This window comes from Palaemon carinicauda, chromosome 39 (genome assembly GCF_036898095.1).
Source record: "Palaemon carinicauda isolate YSFRI2023 chromosome 39, ASM3689809v2, whole genome shotgun sequence".
NCBI classification, from domain to species: domain Eukaryota; kingdom Metazoa; phylum Arthropoda; class Malacostraca; order Decapoda; family Palaemonidae; genus Palaemon; species Palaemon carinicauda.
This window is the reverse complement of record NC_090763.1, coordinates 63,615,121-63,631,559: the sequence shown is the minus strand read 5'-3', so window position 1 is coordinate 63,631,559 and position 16,439 is coordinate 63,615,121. Positions and strand designations below refer to the sequence as shown.

The 16,439-nt window shown below is 45.2% G+C and overlaps 1 protein-coding gene across 1 annotated transcript in view; it reads left to right on the top strand.

Moving 5' to 3' along the window:
* eIF2Bbeta (eukaryotic translation initiation factor 2B subunit beta) overlaps positions 1-13,938 on the top strand; it is a 109,784-nt gene extending 95,846 nt beyond the window's left edge. Inside the window, exons 6-8 of the mRNA XM_068362421.1 lie at positions 4,154-4,348; positions 4,927-5,105; positions 13,462-13,938. Coding sequence (XP_068218522.1) covers positions 4,154-4,348; positions 4,927-5,105; positions 13,462-13,534 — 447 coding nt within the window. The 3' untranslated portion in view covers positions 13,535-13,938. The remainder of the gene's footprint in view (positions 1-4,153; positions 4,349-4,926; positions 5,106-13,461) is intronic.
* Positions 13,939-16,439: the final 2,501 nt, after the last annotated feature.

The following is a 16,439-nucleotide window of genomic DNA, read 5'->3' as shown; positions in this document are numbered from 1 at the left end:
TTCAATTCCATCTTGCAGCTCATTGGGACAAGGGTTCGACTCTCGAAGCAGTCTCTATCCCTATCAACCAAGAGATGAAGACCACTCTCCTGTGGTGGAAGCACAACCTCCTTCTCAAGGGGGGTCTATCATTGGCCATTCAGACCCCCAATCTTCATCTCTTCTCAGATGCATCGGACTCGGGCTGGGGTGCAACCTTGGACGGACGGGAATGCTCGGGAACGTGGAACGAGGAACAAGGATCTCTCCACATCAACTGCAAGGAGCTGCTAGCTGTTCATCTAGCCCTGTTGAACTTCAAGTCCCTCCTGCTAGGCAAAGTGGTGGAGGTGAACTCAGACAATACCACAGCCTTGGCTTACATCTCCAAGCAAGGAGGGACCCATTCGAGGAGCCTATACGAGATCGCAAGGGACCTCCTCATTTGGTCAAGAGGTCTAAACCTCACTCTGGTCACGAGGTTCATTCAGGGCGATATGAACGTCTCAGCAGATCGCCTAAGCAGAAGGAATCAGGTCATTCCCACGGAATGGACCCTCCACAAGAGTGTGTGCAACAGACTTTGGACCTTGTGGGGTCAACCTACCATAGATCTGTTTGCCACCTCCATAACCAAGAGACTTCCGCTGTATTGTTCCCCTGTTCCAGACCCTGCAGCAGTTCATGTGGATGCTTTTCTACTGAACTGGTCCCATCTCGACCTGTACGCATTCCCACCGTTCAAGATAATAAACAAAGTTCTGCAGAAATTCGTCTCGCACGAAGGGACACGGCTGACGCTGGTTGCTCCCCTTTGGCCTGCAAGAGAATGGTTCACAGAGGTACTTCAATGGCTAGTCGACTTCCCCAGGACTCTACCTCTAAGAGTGGACCTTCTACGTCAACCTCACGTAGACAGGTTGCACCCAAACCTCCACGCTCTTCGGCTGACTGCCTTCAGACTGTCGAAAGATTCGCTAGAGCTAGAGGCTTTTCGAAGGAGGCAGCCAGTGCGATTGCCAGAGCAAGAAGGGTTTCCACTCGTAGAGTCTACCAGTCTAAGTGGGAGGTCTTCCGAAGCTGGTGTAGAGCCAATTCAATATCCTCTACCAATACCTCTGTGACCCAAATAGCTGACTTCCTTCTACATCTTAGGAATGAGAGATCCCTTTCAGCACCTACGATTAAAGGATATAGGAGTATGTTGGCTTCAGTTCTCCGCCACAGAGGTTTGGACCTGTCTTCCAACAAGGACCTTCAAGACATTCTTAAGTCTTTTGAGACGTCTAAAGAACGTCGTCTTTCCACTCCAGGCTGGAATCTAGACGTAGTCTTAAGGTTCCTTATGACATCTAGGTTCGAACCTCTCCAGTCAGCTTCCTTCAAGGACCTTACCCTCAAGACTCTTTTTCTCGTTTGCCTTGCAACAGCTAAGAGAGTCAGTGAGGTTCATGCCTTCAGCAAGAACATTGGTTTCACAACCGAATCTGCAACATGTTCTTTTCAGCTTGGATTCCTAGCAAAGAACGAGCTTCCTTCACGTCCTTGGCCTAGATCGTTCGAAATACCTAGCCTCTCCAACATGGTAGGTAACGAACTAGAGAGAGTTCTTTGCCCTGTCAGAGCTCTCAAATATTATCTTAAGAGGTCTAAACCTATTCGAGGACAGTCAGAAGCCTTATGGTGTGCCATCAAGAAACCCTCGAGACCCATGTCCAAGAATGGGCTTTCGTATTATATAAGGCTTCTGATCAGAGAAGCACATTCTCACTTAAAGGAGGAAGACCTTGCATTGCTGAAGGTAAGGACCCACGAAGTAAGAGCCGTAGCTACTTCGATGGCCTTTAATAAAAACCGTTCTCTGCAGAGCATAATGGATGCAACCTATTGGAGGAGCAAGTCAGTGTTTGCATCATTTTATCTGAAAGATGTCCAGTCTCTTTACGAGAACTGCTACACCCTGGGACCATTCGTAGCAGCGAGTGCAGTAGTAGGTGAGGGCTCAGCCACTACATTCCCTTAATCCCATAACCTTTTTTAACCTTTCTCTTGAATACTTTTATTGTTGTTTTTATGGTTGTTACGGTAGGCTAAGAAGCCTTCCGCATCCTTGGATTTGGCGGGTGGTCTATTCATTCTTGAGAAGCGCCTGGGTTAAAGGTTTGGTAGAGGTCCTTTAGTAGGGGTTGCAACCCCGTGTACTTTGGCACCTTTGGGTTGATTCAGCCTCCAAGAGGAACGCTGCGCTCAGTAAGGAAGACGAACTTTAAATAAAGAGGCAGAGTAACGGTTCTATTCGACTTCCTTACCAGGTACTTATTATTTCATTGTTATTTGAGATAACTGTTATATGAAATATGGGATACTTAGCTATCCTTTAATCTTGTACACTGGTTTTCACCCACCTCCCTGGGTGTGAATCAGCTACATGATTATCGGGTAAGTTTAATATTGAAAAATGTTATTTTTATTAGTAAAATAAATTTTTGAATATACTTACCCGATAATCATGATTTAATCGACCCTCCCTTCCTCCCCAGAGAGAACCAGTGGACCGAGGAATAATTGAGGAGGTGTCAACAAGAAGTACTTGAGTACCTGGCCACAGGTGGCGCTGGTAAGTACACCCCCTTCTAGTATTGTGATAGCTGGCGTATCCCTCCATAGAATTCTGTCGGGCAACGGAGTTGACAGCTACATGATTATCGGGTAAGTATATTCAAAAATTTATTTTACTAATAAAAATAACATATTTCTCTGGGAGTATCACTGTATCAAATATCCCTTAGAAGGCTACCTAAAGGAACCCTTCCATCAGGACGACATGGCACTCTCACCCAAAAATGGATTTTTCACTTTGCTCAAAATCCATTTTATTTCCCTATTTCCTTTCCTCACTGGGACATTACTTCCTGTTGGAGCCCTTGGGCTTATAGCATTTTGCTTTTCCAACTAGGGTTGTAGCTTAGCTAGTAATAATAATAATAATAACCTTATTCCTGTTGAGGCTAATGAAAAGGCTGCGACACTCGCATGGGAGGTGTCAAGTCCTCCTCAAGTAACACAGCTGTGCCCTGACATGACACTAGGCATCTTCATGTCAACTTACACGCAGAGAGAGAATTGAGGTCATGAACTTGTGTTTGAAACCAAGTGGCTCTATGTCATTGTTACACAGTCTGTGAGATGATGAAGGTGACAGAGCCTTCACCACTCATAAGTTTGACATGATCAAGAGTCTGAAACTCTCCCCTCTTGATGATGCAGAGAAGAGAGCTTGTCTCGTAGTACCTACCTGAGAGTTAGCAGAACAGTACTCCACTTGATTTTGGGCCACCCCAGGGTGTCCCACGGAATGATTTGGGAGGTGGAGGAACACGTTCCACTCTACCTGGACGGTGCCTGATTCCAGTATTTCAGAAGTATCTGCCATACTGGGTTCACAGTCCGGTTGACCGAGTCCTAGGGAGATGGTTGTTGGATAAGCTTTTTCACTCCCTCTTGGAGAAGGAGGTTGGCTTCAAGGACTGTATACCCTAATCTTACCTGGTTTACTGTGATGGTGTTTGGTGCACATGCGACTGCACACCTGCAGCCGGTGCCATAGCGGTAGCTTGTCACATCAGGCTCACTCTCCGCTTGACTGACCCTAAAAGGATTGGTGAACGGATGAGTTCTGTTACTTACTGATGCATTGTTCGTAAATGAACTTGAATTTGTATGCTCTTATCCTCATTTGCTTCTATTCAAAGTTACTCATAACCCATAATACTACTGGACTCTCTTTGATCTTACAGACATATGGAACCAACCGCTCTAGGAACTTTAGTAGCTCTGGCTCGCACCTAAATAGCAATTCAGATATACAGTACACGTGATTGATGTGGTTATGATGAAGAAAGTGTGTTTTAGTAATATAATTTTTTTCCTGGTTAGGGCATGAGTGATGTAAATGTAGGACCCAGTTATCTAATTAAACTTTTCTTCAATAATAAAGATATGATAATTATTACGTCAGTCCTATTCTTGTCATTGGCTTTCATTCATCTAATACTGTACTGTATTGTCAATTACTTGTTATCTATAAGTATTTTTAAAGTATCAGTTTAGGTACATATTTAATATAAAAGGATATGACATCTTATTCCCCTATTTTTATTTTTCATGTTAACAGGGTCACAAGATGGCCAAGGCCCTCTGCTCAGTTGGCATTCAAACTACACTTATCCAAGACTGTGCAGTATTTTCCATGATGTCCCGAGTAAATAAGGTTATTATTGGCACCAAGACCGTTCTTAGTAATGGAGGAATCAAGACATTTGTCGGGGCTGCACCCTTAGCCTCAGCTGCAAGATTTTATTCTGTACCAGTAAGTTAGAATAACTGGATTTTGTTTCCTATATTTACCAAAAAATTAATATTTTGCCGTCATTAAAAGCTTGGGGTTTTACCTTTCTCTTTGAGAAATATTTATGTAATATCACTGCATCATTTGATTGCAGTATACATTACAGTAATATTAAAAAATGAAATTGTACGCATTGCACATGTTGTATTGTTCATCAGGTCATAAAATGTTAGTGTTGGGTTTGGAAATTCTAATGATATAATTTCCTTATTGCAATGCATATAGATTTAATTTCTTTAGTTTTGAGTTTCATGCTGTATCTTCCAACAGCAGACTAAGTATATAAAATATGTTACTGTGGTAAGGAACATTAAAAAGTGTAAAATAAAACCAGATTTTTTCAAGTTATGGTTGGGATTGTTGGGGTTCATACATTTAATAGTTTACTTATGAAATGGAGTACTGTATTTATATGAAACATATTTACAATATCAACTAATGTAGCTGTATTCACAAAGATTAATGTGATCTATATTTTATAGTACATATATAACTTGTCTTAAAACTTCTTATGAACTTACGATTTTATTTGTTGTCAGCTTTATGTTTGTACACCAACGTACAAGTTCAGCCCCATTGCCTATGAAGAGGTAAACCATTACGGAAGTGGAACATTGATTCTCCCAAAGGACGTCAACTTACCGCCATCCGTTAATGTTGTGTCAGCTCAGTTTGATTATGTCCCTCCAGAAAATGTAACAAGTTTCATCACAAATAAGTAAGTAGCCCAGTTTCTTATTCTTTTTACGATGGTTCTGTAGTATTTGCTTTTATGATAGTTTTCACTACTGTATTTGCATAGTACATACATACATATACCAAGGCACTTCCCCCAATTTTGGGGGGTAGCCGACATCAAACAAATGAAACACCAAAGGGGACCTCTCCTCTCTACGCTCCTCCCAGCCTGACAAGGGACTCTACTGAGTTCAGCTGGTACTGTTAGGGTGCCACAGCCCACCCTCCCCCGTTATCCACCACAGATGAAGCTTCATAACGCTGAATCCCCTACTGCTGCTACCTCCGTGGTCATCCAAGGCACCGGAGGAAGCAGCAGGGCTTACCGGAACTGCGTCACTATCGCTCGCCATTCATTCCTATTTCTAGCACGCTCTCTTGTCTCTCTCACATCTATCCCCCTATCACCCAGAGCTTCCTTCACTCCATCCATCCACCCAAACCTTGGCCTTCCTCTTGTACTTCTCCCATCATCTCTTGTATTCATCACCTTCTTTAGCAGACAGCCATTTTCCATTCTCTTAACATGGCCAAACCACCTCAACACATTCATATCCACTCTAGCTGCTAACTCATTTCTTACACCTTTTCTCACCCTTACTACTTCGTTCCTAACCCTATCTACTCGAGATACACCAGCCATACACCTTAGACACTTCATCTCAAACGCATTCAATTTCTGTCTCTCCGTCACTTTCATTCCCCACGACATCAGAGTTGGTACAATCACTTTCTCATACAGAATTCTTTACATGCATGCCCAACCCTCTATTTTTTACTACTCCCTTAACATTTCATATTTATGTTGCTAGAAAGTATAATTTTTTTTAAATTTGAAGAAAGATTTAGATTTGGTTCAGGTCCTACCCTTAGCAAAATTAAGTTTGTCACATATTGCATTTTAAAATAGCCATTTGTGTTATTGACATGTAAAGTTATTTTTATAGTGTCCTTGCAATGATAATACTGTTATGGAAACCTGGCTGTGTTGTTATTTTGAGGAGTGATATGTACAATATTTTTCAATATTAAACTTAGCCGGTGATCATATAGCTGTCAGCTCTGCTGCCCGACAGAAAAACCTAAGGACAAAATACGCCAGCGATCGCTATACAGGGGGGGGTGTACATCAACAGCGCCATCTGTCGAGCAGGTACTCAAGTACTCCATGTCAACACAGAACCAATTTTCTCTCTGTCGTGCCACTGGCAAGACCTACTAAAATACGCTGTTACTAACTGGATTTGTTTTCACAACTATTTGGTGAAGTACACTATTCTAGTTTTGAGCTTTCGCTATGCAGGGGTTTTATCTTCATCTCAAAACTTGAACTCGTTTTGGATAGATTTAATTATGGTGACTAAGAGAGTATGGACTCTCTTTCACTTTTAAATGGCCGACCCTTCCCTTAGACGGAAGTGTGTTTAGGTTTTTAGTAATTTTGCTTAACACGTTATAGATCTATATATTTTATATCTCTCCGCCTTTATTAGGCCTCTTCGATTAACTTTCCATTTATTATAAACATATAAAAAGAAATTTTTATGTTTTGTTTATTTGCGACCTTTCCTGATAGTAGGCGGTCCTAACTTGGAACCGAAGTTAATCAACGTTGAGCCCGTTTTATCGTATTTAGCCTTTAAAGAATTTAAAACTTTTTAAATTTAATGTTTTATGAAAGAATTTCTTTGATAGTCTTCGTACTGTTTTCAAAGATGAACTAACGTTTAGTTTTTTTAGACTACGCAGTTGTTGACGTTCAGGACGTTCAACATGCGCTCTATCGTTACGATAGAGAGAGAGAGAGTATCACGGTTTCACTTTGCAGTAAGAGTAAATCGATTCTGACGTTTCGTTCATTCTTTCTTAACTTAAATGGTTTAAATTCTAAATTAAAGGAACTTTTTATTTGGAAAACCTTTCAGTTTTTTCCTTTAGCCATATAACATGTTTTTTTGACGATATATAATTGGGCTCTTCTCTCAGGTGCAAAATCAAAAGAGAAAGAGAGAGAGAGATAGAGACGGAGGGAGAGAGAGGAGAAAAAACGTTCCGTTCAAGCGGGTAATGTTGTTCTCGTGTCACTCTCCTCCCTAGTCGCTGTACGGGGAAGAAGGTAAAACGTTTCTAGGGTTTTATTCTTGTCCCCAGGCTATGTGCGGTGAGAGATTGTAAACGTAGTTTAATTGAACTAGTGTTTAGTCTCTTTCCCAGCCACTGAATTCTTTATCTTTATATGTTTTCTGTTTTTGCTAGTATTAATGAGCTGCATTATACGACTGTTTTCGCAATTACTACCTTTTAATGAAGGGTAGAATTGCGTGTTTCAGGTAGAAATCAGTAAAAGTTTCGATTTCAGTGAAATAAGGGCAAAACAGAAAATCGAAGTGATAAAGTGATATGCGCAAAGTGTTACAGTGTTGCGTCCGAGGGTTCGTCTGTTCGTGCCTGTCGTTCACCTAGTCCGGGACCTCTTGCAAGCTCCCAAGCCCAGGGGAGAAGTAATGTCGAACGACTTATGGGTTCGTCAGGCCTTGATCAACGAACAGACGTTTCCCTCCGTGGTTTCGGGCGTATCTACCCAAGATCGCCCCACCCACACAAAGACGAGAGAGCCCATTTACTTCTCGTCTGCGGAAGAGGTTTCTCGTAAGAAACCATGGACCAAGGTCTCGCAGCTTATTAAGCGCAAGTCGGTCCCTTCCGCGCAAGTCCAACGGCCCAGTTGTAGCCACTGGGTCAGTTCGGACTCCCTGCAGTCTTCCGACGACTGCTCACCTCCTAAGAGAGGCAAAGCGGTACCGCAACAGGCAGTAACACCGTCTGCTGCCGCACCTGCTACTGTAGACCCTAAGTGGTCTTTGCTACAGTCTATGCAGACACAGTTAGCATCTTTTATGCAGGAGTATCGTGCGGAGAAGGTTGACGCTGCACCCGTTAGCCTACAACCAACCAAGGTTGTGCGTACAGTAGACGCTGACGCTACCTGCTCCCGCACTCCGCCTGTGAGAGTTCCACCACCCATGCGCAGTGTACCCTGCCAGCCGCACGTTGACGTTCACAGACGCACGCTACCCTCCGTTGACGTTCGCGAGTTACCACAACAACAGGAGGGTGGAGTTAAGTTGCTTTGTTTTGACGCTGTACGTCAACCTCCGCATTCTAGAGTTGTTTTGACTGCTCAGTATAGACAGTCAAAGCAGTCTCGAGTGAACACTGTATGTCCTCACGCTCCTGTTGTGGTTGACAGTTCAGTTGTTGACAGTTCACAGTCTATCAAGCAGTTACATGACGTTGCCTTCTGGTCTGCTACTAATGCACCAGTGCTGTATGTCCTCACGCACCTGTTGTGGTTGACAGTTCAGTTGTTGACAGTTCACAGACTGTCAAGCAGTTACATGACATTGCCTTCTGGTCTGCTACTAATGCACCAGTGAGAGACTCACTGAGATAACCTAGCTTTTATCGGACAAGGTTCCTGTAGATGAGAAAGTGCTGTTCTCCCTCCTACTGATATTCCTTTGAGGACTCTGTCATTTGGAGAGGAGCCTTAAGCTGCTTAGCCTCCTATGGTCTTTAATTAAATCATGATGATTTTTTTAAGGATCTTCGTCCGGATCTTGTAACTGCTGCTCCTCGTTCGCCTAAACGTCAGAACTTACACTAGGCCTAGCTACTTCGAAGCCGTTGTTGTTAAGCTAGTGCTCTCTCGCTCTCCTAGAGAGCGTTACGTTGGCTAGGCGACTGGTTTTTGCACCAGGAGGAGTTTTAGGGATACAGCCTTTGATTTCCCTTCTTTTAAACTGGCTTATAGAGCGAGAGTCTGATAGGACACGAGAAAAGTTCTCGGCTTGGAAGTTCATGCCTCTGCCCAAATAGATTTCTCAATTCTGGTAGACTCGCCCTGGCGCCTAGCCAGGAGACGCTCCAAGTTGTTTACAGGTCAACTTCTCAGCTTTTGTCGAGCCTTTGAAGTTTTGCTGTACTATTATGTCACACATAACAAGGCTTCCAGGGATGGTAAATGGTTCCGCCTCAGTCGCTAACCCCGTCTGTTGCCACACCTGCTCCCGTAGACCCTTAATGGGCTTTGCTGCAAGACATGCAGTCCAAGCTTGTGTCCTTGATAGAGGACTTAAATGCGGAGAAGAACCTTCTGGCCAACAACCTTCCAACCGGTTGGTTGTGCGCCCTGTTGCGCTGAGGTATCCTACTCGCGTCTACCAGTTGAGGTGGTTCCTCCACCGATGCGACCCAGTGTGGGTTGCCAGTCGCACGTTGATGTTAAGCGACGCTCGGAGGTGGTTGTTGACGTTCAGTGTGTCACTAGGAAGACGTTCAACAACCAGCAGAGGTGACTTGTTGTGACGCAGTGCGTCAACCTCAGCAACCCGGTAGGGTGTTGACTGCACAACCCAGCAGTCTAGACAGTTTCGGGTTGACGCTGTACTTCCTCGCGCACCCATGGTTGTTGACAGTTCACAGACTGTGCAGCAGTGCCATGATATTGCGTCCGGCTCCGTCACGCATCCACCAGTGCGACCGGATTCAGCGAGTCAGACGTTGCCCACTCCGTTGCCGTTTCCTCATCAGTTTCGGATGAGGAACCCTCTGATGAGGACGTTGCTGAACAAGACGATCAGCCCCCAGCCCTGCTATCCATCCAGAAGATGCTGAAGAAGGAACGCTGCCCAGTCAGGCTGTGGATGAGTCTGGTAGGGACACTGTCATCCGTGGATCAATTTGTGTCACTAGGAAGACTACACCTCCGTCCTCTTCTATACCATCTAGCTTTTCACTGGAAAAAGGACAAGACGCTAGAAGCGGTCTCGATCCCGGTTTCCGGAAAGTTAAAGTCTTGTCTGACTTGGTGAAAGGACTATATTAACCTCAGAGAGGGTCTTCCCCTGACTGTTCAGACTACCAACCACGTTCTCTTCTCGGACGCATCGGACGTAGGCTGGGGTGCGACATTAGACGGTAGGGAATGCTCGGGATTATGGAACTCGAGTCAAAGGACAATGCATTTCAACTGCAAGGAGCTACTGGCAGTTTGTCTGACCTGGAAAAGCTTCAGGTCTCTCCTTCAAAGCAAAGTGGTGGAGGTGAACTCGGACAACACCACGGCTTTGGCGTACATCTCCAAGCAAGGAGGGACCTACTCTCTGACATTGTACGAGATCGCAAGGGACCTCCTCACCTGGTCAAAAGGTCTAGACATTTCAATAGTAACGAGGTTCATCCAAGGCAACTTGAATGTCATGGCAGATTGTCTCAGTCGGAAGGGACAAATAATTCCAACAGAATGGACCCTCCACAAGGATGTATGCAAGAGACTTTGGGCCACCTGGGGCCAACCAACCATAGATCTCTTCGCAACCTCGATGACCAAGAGGCTCCCAATATTTTGCTCACCAATCCCGGACCCAGCAGCAGTTCATATAGATGCCTTTCTACTAGATTGGTCACATCTAGATCTATATGCATTCCCTCCGTTCAAGATTGTCAACAAGGTACTGCAGAAGTTCGCCTCTCACGAAGGGACAAGGTTGACGCTAGTTGCTTCCCTCTGGCCCGCGAGAGAATGGCTCACCGAGGTACTTCGATGGCTAGTAGACGTTCCCAGAACTCTTCCCCTAAGGGTGGACCTTCTACGTCAGCCACGCGTAAAGAAGGTACACCAAGGCCTCCACGCTCTTCGTCTGACTGCCTTCAGACTATCGAAAGACTCTCGAGAGCTAGAGACTTTTCGAAGGAGGCAGCCAGAGCGATTGCTAGAGCAAGGAGAACATCCACCCTTAGAGTCTACCAATCGAAGTGGGAAATCTTCCGAAACTGGTGCAAGTCAGTATCCGTATCCTCGACCAGTACCTCTGTAACTCAAATAGCTGACTTTCTCTTATATCTGAGGAAAGAACGATCTCTTTCAGCTCCCACTATCAAGGGTTACAGAAGCATGTTGGCATCAGTCTTCCGTCACAGAGGCTTAGATCTTTCCAACAATAAAGATCTACAGGACCTCCTTAAGTCTTTTGAGACCACGAAGGAGCGTCGTTTGGTTACACCTGGTTGGAATTTAGACGTGGTACTAAGATTCCTTATGTCAGACAGGTTCGAACCGCAACAATCAGCCTCCCTGAAAGATCTCACCTTAAAGACTCTTTTCCTGATATGCTTAGCCACAGCTAAAAGAGTCAGTGAGATTCATGCCTTCAGCAAGAACATCGGATTCTCATCCGAAACGGCTACATGTTCTACAACTTGGTTTTCTAGCCAAACACGAGCTGCCTTCTCGGCCTTGACCAATATCGTTCGATATTCCAAACTTATCGCATGGTTGGAAATGAACTAGAAAGAGTCTTATGTCCTGTAAGAGCTCTTAAGTTCTATTTAAAAACCTTTACGAGGCCCGTCTGAAGCTTTATGGTGTTCAGTTAAGAATCCATCTTTGCCTATGTCAAAGAATGCTTTATCCTATTTTATCAGACTGTTATTACGAGAGGCTCATTCCCATCTGAATGAGGAAGACCAAGCTTTGCTGAAGGCAAGGACACACGAAGTTAGAGCTGTCGCAACTTCAGTGGCCTTTAAACAAAATAGATCTCTGCAAAGTATAATCGACGCAACCTATTGGAAAAGCAAATCAGTGTTCGCGTCTTTTTATCTTAAGAATGTCCAGTCTCTTTACGAGAACTGCTACACTCTGGGACCATTCGTAGCAACGAGTGCAGTAGTGGGTGAGGGCTCAACCACTACAATTCCCTAATTCCATAACCTTTTTAATCTTTCTCTTGAAATGTTTTATTTTTGTTTTTGGGTTGTCCGGAAGGCTAAGAAGCCTTTCGCATCCTACTTGATTTGGCGGGTGGTCAAAGTCATTTCTTGAGAAGCGCCTAGATTAGAGGTTTTGATGAGGTCCTTTAGTATGGGTTGCAACCCTTCATACTTCAGCTCCTAGGAGTCGCTCAGCATCCTATGAGGATCGCGAGGCTCAGTAAGGAAGACGTACTTAAAAAGGCAGAGTAATTGTTCAAGTCGACTTCCTTACCAGGTACTTATTGATTTTATGTTTGTTATTTTGAATAACTGCTAAAATGGAATACAAAATACTTAGCTCTTAATGTAACACATAATGCTGGTCTCTACCCACCCTCCTGGGTGTGAATCAGCTATATGATCACCGGCTAAGTTTAATATTGAAAAATGTTATTTTCATTAGTAAAATAAATTTTTGAATATACTTACCCGGTGATCATAAATTAAAGGACCCTCCCTTCCTCCCCAATAGAGACCCAGTGGGCAGAGGAGAAAATTGGTTCTGTGTTGACATGGAGTACTTGAGTACCTGCTCGACAGATGGCGCTGTTGATGTACACCCCCACCTGTATAGCGATCGCTGGCGTATTTTGTCCTTAGGTTTTTCTGTCGGGCAGCAGAGCTGACAGCTATATGATCACCGGGTAAGTATATTCAAAAATTTATTTTACTAATGAAAATAACATATTTAGTAAAATACCATGAATTTGCATGAGAAAGAAATTCTGATTCTAAGTTGTTTTTGTTTATTTCCTTATTTCATCTGCAGTTCTAACCATAAAAATTGCATTGAGAATAGAAGTGGTAATAATTCAGATCTGAAATAGTTAGAAAAAATGGTAAACCAGTCTTTTTCTCGATGTCAGTATCTCCCGTTTTTTCATGCAAGTCAAATTAGCTCTCTTTATTGTAATATAATCTGGTTTGACATTAGCTTTCTGGATAAAATTCCAAAAGCATTATGATCTATTTCTCAGCACATAATGTATGTTATTGTATTGATAAAGGATTACAGTTTTTTTTAACTAAATGTTGAATAAACTGCAGGGTTAAATTCCATATGTTTTGTATTATTATTATTATTATTATTATTATTATTATTACTAGCTAAGCTGCAACCCTAGTTGGAAAGCAAGGATGCTTTAAACCCAAGAGCTCCAACAGGGAAAAATAGCCCAGTGAGGAAGGGAAATAAACTGCAAGAGAAGTTATGAACAATTAAAATAAAATGTTTTTAAAATGGTAACAACATTAAAATAGATCTTCCATATATAAACTATGGAAAGAGACATGTCAGCCTGTTCAATATAAAAGACATTTGCTGCACGTTTGAACATTTGAAGTTCCACTGATTCAACTGTCATTCTTGCATATAACGTGTTGCACTAAGAATTGTTATATTCATTAGTGCAAAACTACTTTTGTCTACTAAGTTTTAAGAAGTGTAAGCATTATCTATAGCAACAAGTTTACAAGAAGATATTTATCATTACTCGCAAAAATATTTTTCTTATTTTCAGTCGAGGAATTGCTCCATCGTATGTGTATCGACAACTGAGTGAACTTTATCAACCTTCATCGTACGATTTGTAATAGATCTACTCAATGCAGGACTTTCTGTTATCTGTCTGCCATATTTATATGTTGTATATTTAATACTGTACGTAACATTATAGTTTGCACAACATTTTACTGAAGTAGTTATTTGTACATGGAAAAGGAACATTTTAAAATAATTTTCATACTTTTGAGTGAAGTGTTTTATGCTTTGAGATAAACAGCTGTATGTCTTTTTGATGTTGAGCTGTATTTTAGAGCTCTTTAATGATATTCTATCCTTTAAAACTATTACAGATATTTTTTTAGTTTTTCTTAAATCTAGAACACAAATGCAAACTTTTTGCTCGCTTCGGGACAAAATGGGATGCATAATGATTTCAAGCCCTCACACAGTATTTTTATTACATTCTACCAAGTAATAAAGTCCATAGTTTTGAGATTTTTCTTTATACCTGTACTTGTATCCTATTTTTAATATACTGAATTGTATGCTACAGTAAATCAGTCGGCATCAACTATAAATGAGAGTTGTTCCAACACGAAGTACTTACCTCGAACTACTTTCTTAGGAGTATCTGGGATCTCCTCCCATCCGACCAGAGTTTTGTGTAGTTTACCCTAAACCCATTTTCTTTGAGGGGTAACCTCAGGCGGAGTGATACGCGCCCTGAGGCTAACCCCGGGTCAGAGAGCATGCCTGCTCAGGTAAGTTCTCTGGTCGCGTCGCGATATCATCTCGCCGCTCTCCTAATCCCAGTGTGACTTTGTGTGTCCCCGACCCTTTGTGTCTCATGCGGTACCCACGTGGTCCCATTGTGCTTTCTCTTTGTGCTTTCCCTGTGCGTGCTTGTGTCTCGTAGTGCTTCTCAAACATCATGGAGCATCCTCGCCGTTGTCCTGGGCCTATGGCCGGCAAATCGTGTGGAGCGTTCCTCACGAAACCTGAAGTTGACCCGCACTCTGTGTTCCTTGTGCAGGGGCAGCGTGTGTTCCCTTTCCGCCACGTGTCCGGAGTGCGAGTCGTGGAATGAGGTGCAGTGGGTGCAGTATAGCACCAAAAAGAAGAAGGCGACGAAGAAGTCGCCTAAGAAGCCGAGCGTCCCTTCCTCCCTTGCTTCGCCGGGCGTCTTGTCGGTCCGAGCTTCTCTTCCAACCTCCCCTACCCAGAGTAGGGGACGAGGTAAGTCCGTTGCGGGGAAGAGGCCCGCGGCCCTTCCCCAAGAGTCTGACCTTCGAGACAGTGGTGTTGTGGCGTCGTTCCAGGCGAGTGAGGGACCTGAGGGAGGGGCGGGAGTGTTTTCGGGAGACGGTGGCCTGGTGCCAGCAGGTCACGTCTCCTCAGATGACCCGATGTGGGGGAAAAATGTTACTAATTCTTCTCCAGCCTCTTGGGCGTGTTTTTCAGGCGGTTCAGCAGCCGAGGGCGACGTCGAGAAGGAGCTTTCCCCGCCGTCAGACCCCACTGCGTGGGTTCCCCCTAAGACGCCCTTCAGGTCTCCGATGAGGATGGAGGAAGACTTCGGGACCTGGTCTCCCACGGGAGAGCCTCCTCGCTCCCCCCCAGAGCCGTCGGCTGTTTTCCCAGAGGTGTTTTTGCAGGCGTTGTCTTCCACGGAGCGTCACAGGAATCCTCCTACACCAGCGAGGGAGGCGAGGTCTTCGAAGAGGGCCTATAAGTCGTCGGTCTCCTCTGTGGAGGAGCTTTCCTGCTCTTTGGAGGACGAGGTACTGAGGAAGCTCAGGAGACGAAGGGAGAAGTCCTGCAAGAAGATGTCGCGCTCTCGCTCCCGCTCGAGGTCGCGCCACGAGAGTCGGCGCCCAGGATCCCCCATGAGGAAGTGGAAGGAAAGGGCCTCCCCGGACGGTGAGTGGGTGATGGTTCACCGCGACAGGCTGCTGGAGCTAGCTGCGGCGCCGGGCCCTTTAAGTTGGCATCCGAGGACGAGCTCCCCGGATAGATACTCCTCAGGCAGCAGTGGCACCCGACGGAGGGACTCATCATGGCAGGTTCCAGTCGACAGGCGTAAGACCGCGAAGATTCTGGCTCCATCTGCCCAGAGGAGAGAGTCGCCCCTACGGTGTGGCAGCCGAGTCCTGACCTCCAAAGGCCACCTAGTTCGTCACGAGCGCGGCCCTCGGCTTTCCTCGACGGGCAGGCCCGCAGATACGAGAACCTCCGGAAGAGATGATGGACCCAGGACGGCAGCCCCCGTCCCGACGGCGATGCCCGTCCTTCAACGTGAACTCCTGCGAGGACGTCAGTCCAGGACTTCTCCATGTGCGAGGTCCCCCGTCGGAGTACCCCCGTCACATGTGTCAGCGCGCCCGTCGGAGGATCTCGACGACCATGGAGAGGGGTCGGCAGCGGAGGTATCGGCCTATCGGAGGGTGATAGGCCTCATCAGAAGCCACCACAGACTGGACGTGCTGGAACACTCCTCCGAAGATGCATGGCGTTCCAGCCTCAACAGGATAGTGGACGCCCCTCCTTGGCTCTTCCTTTAGCGAGGGACGTTAAGTTGAGAAGAGCCCACGTGGTAGGATCGTGGCCAACCACGCCGAGGCGCCCAAGAACCAGAGCGCCTCCAAGCTGCTCCAGGGCCTGAAGTCCCAGAGCAAGTTCTACCTCCCAGAGGGACAGCGAGCGGGCGCCTGTGCACTGGAGCCAGCACTCACCGTGTTGGGGCAGGGAGCCTCAGAAGAAAGGGCGTCCACGGCTCCGATCTGCTTCTCTCCTTCGGAGGCGGTCATGATGGAGGAGATCTTGAAGGACCTAGTCAACGTCTCCGCTTGGCTGGACTGGTGGGCGTACAGTCATCCTACGACCTGACCATACCGGAAACCCAGGCCTTACTTAAGGAACTTATCAGTTCGGGAGGTAAGGCCCTGAAATTCCTATCCTACCAGTCGCTAGCCCTGGCCGCCAATTGGGTCCTAC